At 44.8% G+C, this 12,629-nt stretch overlaps 1 protein-coding gene across 1 annotated transcript in view; it reads left to right on the top strand.

The window, feature by feature from the left end:
* Positions 1-24: 24 nt before the first annotated feature.
* The window catches only part of TRIM71 (tripartite motif containing 71, E3 ubiquitin protein ligase), a 73,911-nt gene continuing 61,306 nt past the window's right edge, over positions 25-12,629 (top strand). The window contains exon 1 of the mRNA XM_015418408.1: positions 25-948. Within this exon, the coding sequence (XP_015273894.1) occupies positions 25-948 (924 nt within the window). The remainder of the gene's footprint in view (positions 949-12,629) is intronic.

Below are 12,629 nucleotides of genomic sequence, written 5' to 3'. Positions count from 1 at the left end.
CCCCCCCCCCCCCCTCCCCCCCCAATGGCTTCGTTCCCCGAGTCGGATTTCCAGATCTGCCCGCTGTGCAAGGAGATGTGTGGGTCGCCGGCTCCCATCTCCTCCAACTCGTCCACCTCCTCGTCTTCCTCACAGACCTCCAACTCGTCCGGAGGAGGCGGCGGCGGCGGGGGCTCTTCGTCGTCCTCCTCGTGCGCCCCGTCCCGGCGCCTCCACGTCCTGCCTTGCCTGCACGCCTTCTGCCGCCAGTGCCTGGAGGCGCAGCGCCACCCGAGCGCGGGGGACTCGCTCAAGCTGCGCTGCCCCATCTGCGACCAGAAGGTGGTGATCTCGGAGCCGTCGGGCATGGACGCGCTGCCCTCCTCCAACTTCCTCCTCAGCAACCTGCTCGACGTGGTCGTCGTGGCCGCCGCCGCCGAGGACCAAAAGAACAACGGGCGGCCCGGCGGCCCGGGAGGAGGAGGGGGAGGCGGCGGCGGCGGGGGAAGCAACAGCAGCACCAACAACCGGCACCACAACCCGCGCCAGCAGCAGGCGCAGCAGCATCGCGCCTCGGCCGGCGGCTCGTCGCCCGGTTCCGCCGCCGGCTCGGCGTCGTCGGGGGGAGGCGGCGGCAGCGGCGGGAGCTCCTCGCTGCTTCTCCGGCGGCCCCACAGCCGGCAGGGCGAGCCCCGGTGCAGCTCGTGCGACGAAGGCAACGCCGTCAGCTCCCGCTGCCTTGACTGCCAGGAGCATCTGTGCGACAACTGCGTGCGCGCCCACCAACGCGTCCGCCTCACCAAAGACCACTTCATCGAGCGCTTCGGCCCCGGACCGCCCGCCTCGGTGGGGCCGGGAAACGCGGCAGCCGCCCAGCTCGCCCTCAGCCAGCCCTACTCCGCCGCGCCTTACAACATCCTCTCTGTTTTCCCGGACAGGGTGAACTACTGCCAACACCACGACGACGAGGTGAGCCCGCCCTCTTTCCCGCTCAAAACCGGGGTGTGCGTGTGGGTGGGTGGGTGGCGGAGACTCCCTGAAACCGGGGACCGGCAACAGGAACAAGGGACGGGGCGCAGGGAAACCATTCTGTGTAATTCCTCCGCCCCCGGGCGCAGCGCTCCCTCTAAGCGATGGAGTCTTGTGGGCAGAAATTATGCTTCGTGACCTGCTGGCGTTAAAGTTGTGAGCGAGTGATTTGGCTGCTGCATAAATTAGTCTGCTCTGGAGCCCTCCTTCCTGAGCTCAGATAAAAATGTGTGAGCCGGAGGCTGAAAAACTGTGAGCTAGCTCACACTAACTTAGCTTAGAGGGAACAGTGCCCGGGTGGGTTTCGAGGTTCGCAGGTAATACCGGGAAGGGTGCGCTCTGGTGGCATGGTGGGAGGCCCGGATTTGGACAAGAGAAAGGAGGAGCCTCTGAGTGTCTACGAATAGGTTCAGGGGCTAAGACTGAGATCGATCTGAGATGGAAGGGGTGGGATAGGGGTGTGTGTGTGTGTGTGTGAAAACAAGAAACCTTATAAAGGGGGGGGGGGATGCCAGAAGAAGAGGTCAGTCGTGGTGTTCTCAGAAGCCCCTTGGAGGGTTATGTTCTGCACAACCTTCATTTACTCAATTTATTTAGAGCTTTTCTTTCTCACTGAGGCAAGGTGGATTACAGGCTGGGGGGGCAGAGGTGTGTTTTATTGAAGGGTCTACAGATTTAGGTGGGTAGCTGATCTGATGAGCTGTGCATGCACACAAAAGCTTATATCCAGAATTAAATGTTGTTGCTCTTAAAGGTGCCACTGGACTCGAACTTTGTTCTTAACTATCCTTGTTCGTCTTTCTCTGTCTGTTTTGCATTGCGGGTTTTATGGATCTGGGGCAAGAATCCGCTACATAAAAGGGTTATTTGAATGGCTCCTCCATCTTCCATGGTGGTATCATTTGCCACCAGTAGTATGCAGTGATGGGAAATCTCCACTTAGTTATTTTTGGGCAACGTAGAACCCTCATCATGTATTTTGATTTGGATTAAAATGTTAAATTAATCCATAAATGTTTGGGGAGAGGGTTGTCCCTGTATCACTCTTTGCATCCATATTGTAACTTTGAGAGAGTAACTAAATAGTAATGAAGTAGCTTACTTACATCTAAATGACTTTTTAGTCCATGATTCCATGTTAGCATAAGAGAGACACTGTGCTTCCAGCCTTTTGCGTATATAGCTTCATCTCCCCCACAAGAGCTTCATATTGCCTTGGAGCTTTGGTGGTTCCATGTCTTCTGACATTGGATCCCATCCTTTAATTTTTGAAGAGCTGTCATGTTATCTTCCTCCCCGCCCCCACGCACTGTTTACAGAGATTGCCATTTCTCCCTCCAGAACATCTGGCAATCCTAATTCCCTTTTAAATAGTTTTCACTCTTTAAGTCACTTCCTTTGCCTACTCTGATTGCTGCTTCCCGGTTTCTTGCATGCTTACTTCACATGGAGCTGTCCATGCTTACAGTAAATCTCCATAATACTCTATACAGCAGTAGACCTTTGCACATGCTGTAGGTCTGGTAGCGTTATTGGAACTGTTTTAAGAAAACCAGCAAGCTTGAGGCTTCTCGTGCAACACTTGAGGGCGTTCTGCTTGGCTGCGATTCGAGAAGCTGGTCTTTGCTGTGGGGATGGAGTACACTGAAATAAAAAGTTTTGCATAAGAAATTGGCATGTGTGCCCTATAGAAGCCCACAGTCTGGATCCCCCTCCCTTTTTTGAGAAGTCTGCCAGCTTAGTTCTTTTGGCAATACAGAAGCCATACCAGGGAGGCACAGGCTGCTTCTTGGATTTCTTGAATTTTTAGTGTAATCCTGAAAGGACTTCTGTGCACTCATTGATTCAATAGGGTTCTATGTAGACCCATTCCAGATTGCATTGCACAGACTGCTCTCCTGTTTGTTGCTGCTGTGCTTGATTTGGTTGGCCCCCATAGTGGGGATGTTCAAGCCCCATTGTGGAAAGAGCATAAGGTTACCATTTCCCAGATCATGAGACTTCGGAGAATCACAAGATTGCTTTTGGCAAAGGAGTGTGGCAAGTAATAAAAGAGTATAAATTCTAGGAGCTTATCATATTCAGCCTGGAACATGGGATGTGTGAGTTCTTCCTCTAGCTAGTGATGGTTCTCACATCTGGGATGAGTGGACAAAACCTTCCCTTTTCAGAGGATGTGAACCTTTTTGTGATCGATGGATTGTGCTTAACTGCTCTTAAGATTTTTGGGAAAGAAGTCTATAAAGAGTGTTAAACAAATTTGTCTAGAAAGCCATTAGAAAGAGAGCTCTTGCAGAGAGCTTCTGTAAGCCTGTCTGGTTTTATGTGGCATTTAAAATTTTTTTCATATTTAAATGCTGTGTTTAATGTTACAGTATGGTAAAGACTGAATATTGTTTGCAGTTAATCCTTCCGGCACATTTGTCTTGAGATTCCATTGGGCAGGGAAGAAAATAAAACAGGGTAACGGGCAGTGGTGCTGGTATAACTAGAAATAGTGGTTGGAGAAAAGAAACGTGAAAACAAATCACTGACACCCTACTTGCCTGCCTCATAACAGGGGAGAGTTGTTCCAGGCATATTTCATTTTCAAATCCATTATTGGCATTCCTTTTTCCTGATGGTGAAAAGGATTCCTGGACCTGATTCATTGACTGAAGTTTCTAGATTGATGGTGAAGAGGTGTTCTGGGGTAGAAAGTGAGGAAGCCTGTTTTGGAAAGGGGATCTTTTGTCAGAGGATATAAGTGTGTGGGGGGGAAACAAGCTTCTTGAAGTGATGATTTGGAGCAAGAGCTGGGCATTGAATATTCTTAAAGTTTAAATTCTGGGAATTTTGTCATTGGCATGAATTTTAAATATGAGAAATGCAGAGCAGTGTAAGGAGTAGTTGGAACAGTGTGCAAACATTAAACGAGCAAATAGCTTTGAAGGAAGGAACTCTGCCATAGGACTAGTAAAGAAAGTAATGTGGTGACTGTAACAATTTGCGTACTGCTTTAAAACTGCAGCTTTACACTGTAGGTTACCAAAACCGAATTGAAGCCAATCCTAATCTATAAACAAAATGCTGCTGGCACATTGGAACTTCTATTTTAGTGCAATCCTTGATTGCATGTTTTTCCTGATTTTCCTTTAAATGTGTCCAGTTTGCATAAATTAGTTTTTAACCACTGTATTCAACATTAGTCACTCCAGTATAACAGGAGTGTTAAGCATTTTCAGAGAAATAATGCTTAGGTGTAACTGCATGGGATGAAATTCAGCTTGTGCACCAGCATTCCTTTTGGCGCTTTGCCTAATGCCACAGTGGAATTTTCCATTAGCTTCATTGTTAAAGAGGAGAGCTTACTCCCTAGTAAAGTTGGTCCTGACTACATTTGAGATAAGATCCATGTCTGAGGACCGAATGGGTAAAGGAGTCCCTTGATTATTGCTATGTAAATAGACTTTTCAGTTAAAAAACAGAATGTATTTTAGGAAGTCCTTAACAGATCACCATGTAGTAAAGCATTCAGGCCAAGAAACTGGCAATGTTTTTACAGTTTTTTGTGTGTTTATTGAGGAAAGCAGAAAAGAGTGCTTGAATCTGAAAAATAAAAGGAATATTTAGAAAAAGGAATATTCAGAAATACGTTTCAGGCATGGTTTGAGGAAATGCAAAAACCTCCTCATTAGTACTTGGATCTCCCACAGAGCTCTCTAGAGTTTAACAAATGCTCCTGCCTATTTGAGTATTTGAAGTACAATTGAAACTCTAAAGATAAAATTAAGAATGGAAAGGCATGGGATTAGAATATTTCTCTTGAAGTCAATAAGCGTCCATTTACCCAGTTATTTTCAATCACAATAAACAGACTTGCCTTTCAAGAAACTATAAATTCTTTATTATGGCATCTTCTGTATGTATACCTGTCTCACAATGACTACAATTAAGCACTTAATGCAGAGCTGAGGCTCCAAATGGCAGAGAAGTCTTGTGAGATGCCTGGAGACTTAAAACTGTGTCACCTTTTAGCTGTGTTATTACTTGTTTTGCAAAATGCCATTGACAGCAAACTTGTTGCCTGCATTCATGGATCTTCAAATTAGTACAGGCTCAAAAAATTGCCTTCGTTCATTTGTCACTGAGGACTGATGTACCTCCATTCAGTAATAAGTGTTTCAGAAACTTGTCAACACAGCTTCATTGATGATTTTTAAAACAGGATTTCATGTGTGTTACAGTGGGGAGGAAATGTACTTTGCCTTGTATCACATATTGAAGGGGGGGAATAAATGTGGTGCTCTAGTTCCTCCTGTAATTCAAGGTTTTTCAACTGAAGAGGATGTCTGTCCTGTATATTGCTTACACAGCCTCTTGAGGGCCAGAACTCATAACTATTTGCGCAGGGCAATTTATATTGCTCCATCTGGCAATCTGCTTTTGGGCAGTAGCTCACTATGTGCAGCAGTGGCATAGAGAATAATTGACTGGTTTGTATGGTGAGCCCCTTATGAAGGTGGTTGCTGCATAGTTCACCTCAAAATGGCCACCACTTCTCAAGGTATCCAGAAACTGTGGTAGTTGTGCATGTTAAAACCTCAGCTACTGTAAGCACATTCCCTCAGAACAGCAATAAAAAAGGAGAGGTATATTACGCCATTTTTCATGGGTACTAGTGTACTATCTATCTTTTTTGAGCTCTGCTTCTGAGCATCAAGGCGAACTCCAGAATGCACAAAAATTGCATATACATGTATGTAATCAGTGTGTTGGGAAGAATTGAAATGAAGACACACTTGTTTTACTGTACCACATAAAGAACAATAAGGCAGATTTGATTTGGGATGAAAGTGATGAGGAAAATAATGTGTCTGATCAGGGGTCGTTTAGTAGAAAAAGAGCTAGGGGAACTCATTAGCATAACTCATTAGCATATGCCACACCCCCTGACGTCACTGGAAGTGTGTCATAAGGCCACACCCCCTGACATCACCGGAAGTGTGTCATAAGGCCACACACCCCACCCCCAACGGTCCCGGCTGCCGCCGCCGGCCTTACAGCTCCACTGCCGAGCCCCATGAGGGGCCCGGCGGTGGACCTGCAAGGCCGGCGGGAGTGCAAGGAAGCCCCGCGAAGGCCCTCTCTGGCCCCAGGCTGGCAGGGGTGGGGAGAGGCAGGGAGGAAGCAACTTACCCTCCCTCTTCTCCTGCCTCCTCCTGGCTGAATGAGGGCCGGAAGCGGGGCGGCCGGAAGCAAGGGGTGGGGCTTCGTCATGTGCCCCGCCCCCTGCACCTCACCCCGGGGAACTGCAATCCCCCGCGATCCCCCCCGAAATGACCTCTGTGTCTGTGGAAAAGTATTTTTGTACTTCTGATGGATATGTGCCTCTTTTTATCCTTTATTCTCTCATTTGTTAGAATCAATCAGTTGGGGGGGGGGGGCTCTTCCAGAGTTCCTTAGAAGGACTTTCTTGTGGTTAATCTGACAGAGTTTCTCTGCATATGTAATTTTCCTGTAGGATGAGGTGGCGCCAAAGAAGTATTCTTAAACTTTTCAAGGATTAAGTAAAGAGACTGTGTGTGTGCGTGTCTATAAACTAGCTGTACTAGCTGTACTGATTGCCACAGGGAAGTGAAATGGGAGTTTCGAAAGTAGAGGTGTTAGAGAAGGGAACATTTGTTTGCTTAAGTAGTGTCTTCATTGTAGCTTAGCTGTGCCTGAGAGTATGTGTTCTCATGGTAAAGTATTTAAAACCCTTCTAAAACTTTTCATCCTGATCTAGGGAACTTTGAATGTAGGTAGAACAGTGCTTCCATCTGCTACTCAGAATTATTTCTACTGCTTCATTCTCACCACACACAGTTTCCCCTCCCTTCCCTGTCATGGAAAGGAGAAGAACCTTTTATACACACTTCTGGTGAACACACATTGGGTGATGGAGGCAGTTTGCATCTCCAGGTTTTAATATAAATCTTAGCATTAAACTGATGTTAAATAACTCAAACATTTCATGGATTGACAATATGCCAGCCTCACTGTGTGTGGTTTCCAGAGTCAGATTGCATGACTGCAGTGGGGTGAAATGGGATGGGGTTTAGATTTTGTATACACTTGTACAAATTAAGAGCAATTAAAACAAAAACCCTCCCCCAACAATTTCACCAGTGTATGTTGTAGGCTTCCTGTAGTGCTAAGTGCTACCGTCTTAATTTTTTTTATTAAAGTGTGTGTATTGTAAATATACTTACCAGCGATGTTGCCATTTGGTTCCTTTAAACAACTTGCCAAAACCATGACACTGGGATAATAGGAACTGTTTACCTAAAAGACTTAAGTATCTCTGTGAGAATGTTTGAACAACAGACTGCATGGTGCCAGCTATCATAACAAGCTGCTCCAATGGCCCGCATCACCAAGACTCGGCCAGAGAAAAAGTGACAGTTGGCTCTGTACGCTCTAAAATTAGGAAAGTTAAACATTGCTCTTGGCTCCAAGTATTCCTGATTGTAAAGATGGGAAGAAGAATTCAGATTTGCAGCTAAGGTGCTTCTTAAGGCGGGATGACAGTCAAAATAGACTCTTGTTAATAAGAGACTGAAGCCAGTTTTAACATGTGACATTCAGCTTGTAAGGCCACCTTTTAAAACATATTTAAACCCAGCCTAGTTCTTGCCTGTGTCACAGTTGCCCCTCCTGACCACTGCTTTGTGGTGTGGTCCTTCCAGTGAGTACCCCTCCCCCCATGAGCTTTTTTGTTTGCCTGGGGTGGGTCTCCTGCTGTGAGCCCAAGTGACCTTCCTACTTTGACTGCCATCAGACAAGCTACCTTTGTTTTTCCTTCTGAAGGGGCTAAAGCCATGTTTGTGCATGTGGGAGGGAGCAAGATTACTCCTCTAACAAAGTACTAGAAGAAAGCTTGAGGATATCTTCGGAATCTCTTATCTTCCCGGGCTTTCCCATCCATTTTTGTAGGGTTACTGTGCTTTTTAAAATACAGAGTTCACCTTGGGAGCAAAGGTGCATGAAGGAATATTCAAATGATTTTGTCCTGCGTCAGGGTGGCTGGCATCGTGAAACCATTTTTGGCATGAAAGGGCCCAGGTTCTTAGAGTTTGCAGTTGGGGCGAGAGGAGTAAAGGCCAAATCGCTACTGCATGGCTGCCCCTTGTCCGAAGTGGCTGCAGCAGTGCCATAATTTTTAGAGGAGAAAAGGAATGGGAGTATATGAAGAAGGCTGAAATCTATTTGCGAGGCTGTCTCTGTGTACTGTCTAAGAACTAACTTTGCTCACTGTAAAGCAGGGAACAAGGCTGAGATGGTTGCACAAGAAGCAATCAGTTCAAAATGTGTTGAAGTGCTGGTAGCATTTAGTGTTGGCAAAGGATCAGATCCTGCAACTTGTTTCACTTCACCGGAGAAGTTATTTCAGACGTGTCTTCAAGAGCTTTTCTTTCCTGTCTGGTTTATGCCTATTTTTGAGAAAAGTGTATCCTTAGACTACCAGTAGATACTTTTAGAAAGAATAATAGATACTTTTAGGAAGAATAAAAAAAATTAATGCAGATTTGTGTTGTGGCCTTTTCTAAATGAGAAACAGATTGAGGGAGTGTGTGTGTGTGTGTGTGTGTGTGTTTCGAAACAATGAAAACACTCCTGTAGCTGTACTTCCTGGAATGTGTATATTCTTGCTCTGACAGAGCTGTGTGACCTTTTAAACTTATGAGTGGGCTGAATGGAGCATCTTGAAATGGCACCTCTTTTCACATATGTTAACCACACTAAAACAAGTGTTGTGATGGTTTGGCTTGGTTCTTGCCAACTGCATTTAAAAAAAAAGATTAATCATGAAATCCTAAGCAAGCTTAAATCACATTAATAGCCACCTTAATGTTGATTCTGTGCTATGCCCCTTCAGGACAAAAAAATCTAAATAATAAAAAAGTAAAGAGGGTTTTGGGGGTTTTTTTGGAAAAAATATTCTAGGAATTCAAACTGTAAAATTGCACTGTGAATCTGTTTGGTATTCTGCATCTAAATGTCTGCCATCTTAACTCTGTATCAAATGAAAACCAGGAAGTTGCATTTCCTTAGAAACCAAAATAGTGGCAATGATGAATACCAGTGGTTGTCAAATGCAGCCCATTATGTTGCTCCTGTGAATTTTAAAGCAAGGTTGGGGGTGGAGGTGGGGGAGAATCCCTTTATAGTGGAAAAAGAAAAATGGATATTACCCACATGTTCTTGTTTGCAACTCTGATGAAACTTTAGATTCTAATGTAAGCTTGTTTAAATCTGAATTTGTACGTATTGGTTATTAGAGCGTATCTCTTTCTATCTTTAATGGGCTTTTCATGTGACTTCAGTAGCTGCTGAGCTGGAGATCTTATGAATTTTCCCTCTGAATGAGGGACTAGAAGCATCATTGCTTTTTAAAGTTCAGTGCAAAGCGTTGCATAATGCAGTTATTTTTTAAAAAACCCTCCACAGTACTCCAGAATGCTGTAGGTGTACCTACTGAGCTAAAATGAAGTCAAGTCTTAGTAGTTGTGTGTCTGCAGTTACAACCCAGTAGTAATCAAGTAACATAAAACTTGTTCTAGTATCACACAATGTACTTGCTTTCAGGCAGCAGAAGTGGTATTTTGTGCCAGGTATTGCATGGCTCTTCCCCCTCTTCTAACATGTGTTGCTCAGGATCTTCTTTGCTTGTTGGGATGGGGAGATACTGTAAAAGGGAGGTGATTTAAGTTTACCTTTCTGTTTTCAGAGCTTGGCTGTAGCAAAGCGAGAGATGGTTCTTTGGAGGCTGTGTTTCTGTTGCAGCTCGCCCAATGAACTCGATTGTTAGAGAGCAAGGCTGAGCTGTGTTGTAGCATGTCCTAATTTGGATCCTTGTATTTGCCTTTTCTGTTCTACATCACGATTGCAGATTAACTTGAAGAGTTTCTCTGAACATCAGCCTTATCTTGGAATGGAGATGAATAATAGACATGGGCTTTGGTGTGTTGGTTAAAAGGCTTCCTGACCTCCACTTGAGCATGCTTTTGGCTCTCACTCCCTGAGCAAGGATATTTACAAAGGTATTGCATATGTTTGGAATAGTGCATATACTCTTCTGGTTGCCTAGTGCACAGTGTGGTCTCTGCTGTGGATCAGGCATGCTCTGACGGTGGATATTGCATTTAGTGAATATTCCATGTGTTGGATGGAATAAAAGGAAGCTTATTTGATTTAAGTGGAAACTTGAAGCCCTGCCTTCTCTCCATAATTATTCTTATGTTTCTTCAAAGGCATGAAAAGCAGAAACTCGAGTGTTTTTGTCTCTTTCTACGCTTTGACCTGATTTTAAACGGATATAGCAAGCAAATGGGAGAGGATTAAGGTGTAATCAAATAGCCTGGAAAGCCCTTGAACAGGCATCATGAGAGAGATACCACCTTTCTTTTCAAGTCATCTTTGTATCTTCTGACATGTTCCTGTGAAGCAGATGTTGATCTTGCTCACACTATGCTTAAAAGACAATTGTCCTTCTACAAATGTACTGGCTGATCTCACCTCTTCTTCTCTTTTTATTTGTTAAGGGAACAAATTGATATCCTAATGAGAATTATTGATTGCTTGGGGCCTGTAGTCTTGAATTTTGCTGGCCTTCTTAGGTGATGACTCAGCAGCCTGGAAGTGCCGCTCTCTTTTTAATATGTACTGTAAAGATTAGTGCTAAACTCAGATTTGTTAAGTTCAGGCAGTTATTGAGTTTTTATTATTCTTGATACCAGTTTTCTAGTTTGGAACAGATTGTGCTTCCTATTCATCACTTTGCTGGTGGAAATGAAACTAAACCTGATCTTGCATAGTGTGAGGCTGCTGAAGAGGACTTAACAAAAAAGCCATGCCTACAAGGAGAGCACAGCAAGCACAAAATGATTGGAAGAACAAAGTTTATGGGTTCCTACTGCTGGGAGAGGCAGTCCTTTTAAGTATGTGGGTGTTAAAGGTCAACTAACACTGTGAACTGAATTTGGAGCTACCTATTTGTATAGGAAACTAATGTCAGGAATGGATATTTATTTAAAACATTTTTATGCTGTCTTTTCACCCAAATAGGTTCTCCAAGGCAGAGGACATCAAACATTGAAACACCTCAACATTAAAATGTTTAAAATAAATTATGTATACAATAATTCAGTAAAAACATATAAGCAGACATAACACCAAAAGCTAGGAAGGAAGCCAATAACAGTTAACTGGGTCCCCCCCCCAAATGGAACACACACACAAAAAGTCTTCGCCTGCTGGTGGAAGTCAACAGTAGAGGGAGACAAATCTCCCTGGAGAGGGAATTCCAAATTTTTGATGCCATGGCAAAAAAAACCCTTTCTTGGGTTGCCACCTATCTGGCCTCAGATGGCAGAGCACCCAAAGCAGGGACTCTAAAGATGACCGGATTGGATGGGTAGGTTCTTTTGGGAGAAGTTGCTCTTTAAGGTAGGCTGACTCCACAATGTATAGGGCTTAAAGGTCAATACCAGCACCTTGAATTTGGCCAGAAGCAAATTGGAAGCCAGTATAGATGAAACAAGAAGGAATTATATTTTCTCTGTGACCCATTCCAGTCGATATTCTGGCCACAGAAAAGGAAGCGCAATCTTTCGGGCAATCTTCAAGGGCAGTCCCATGTAAAATACTTTGCACAATCTAATGTAGTTGTTACCAGGGCATGCATCACAGTGGTAAGAGCTTTTCCCCCCTTCTGGGAAGGGCCGCAGTTGGCACCCCAGTCAAAGCGGATGAAAGACACCCCTGGCTATCACTGCCATCTTGTTTATTCAATAGGAGGCCCAGGAGCGCCTCCAGGCAATGAACGGGCTCCTTTAGGGGGACTGTAACCCCCTCCAGAACACAGGATAACCAATTTCCTGGGTTCATTCCCCCCCAATTAGCACCTTGGTTTTGTTGGGATTACAGTTCAGCTAAGCATAATGTGTGAGTAGTGGCTTGCTCCAGATAGTACATGTAACAGTTACTGTAACAGTTTGGCTAGGTCTGAGTCTAGTAAAGGAGCTTATGCCTCTTCTAAATGAAGTGGGGGAGAGGGATTTTGCCACATCCTTACTTGTTTTTGCAATAAAAGGGCAGGGCACAGCAACCCACGCAAAGTCTTAATTGCCACTGGCAAAGAAATGTGACCCCAACAAGGGTAGGCAGCATAACACCAGAACATCAGCCTTACGAGTCAGCATGTGACAAACTGTTGTGCTCACTAGAAGGTCAAAAGATGTGAGGATGTTGCCCTGACTTGGATAGCCCAAGCAAGCTCGATCTCGTTGGATGTCGGAAGCTAAGCAGGGCCGACCCTAGGAAGTATTTGGATGGGAGACCTCCAGAGAATACTAGAGGTAGGCTATCAAGTCACTTCTCCGAATGTCCTCCATGCCTCAGTAGGAGTTTCCAGAGGTTGCCATGACTTCCAGGCATGGGTGCACATGCATGTGCACACACAAATGCAAAAATACCAAAAAGAAAAAGATGTGAAGAAGTTGTGAGATCAACCAGGACCCATCGTGCTGGTTATCTGCACAGAATTAATCATTTCCTTTGACCCTCTGCTCTCTTTCTTAGACATTGATCACTATTAT

The sequence above is a fragment of the Gekko japonicus genome, unplaced genomic scaffold (assembly GCF_001447785.1).
Source record: "Gekko japonicus isolate JY-2015 unplaced genomic scaffold, Gekko_japonicus_V1.1 scaffold106, whole genome shotgun sequence".
Classification (NCBI taxonomy): Eukaryota; Metazoa; Chordata; class Lepidosauria; order Squamata; family Gekkonidae; genus Gekko; species Gekko japonicus.
This window is presented reverse-complemented; position numbering and strand designations above follow the sequence as displayed.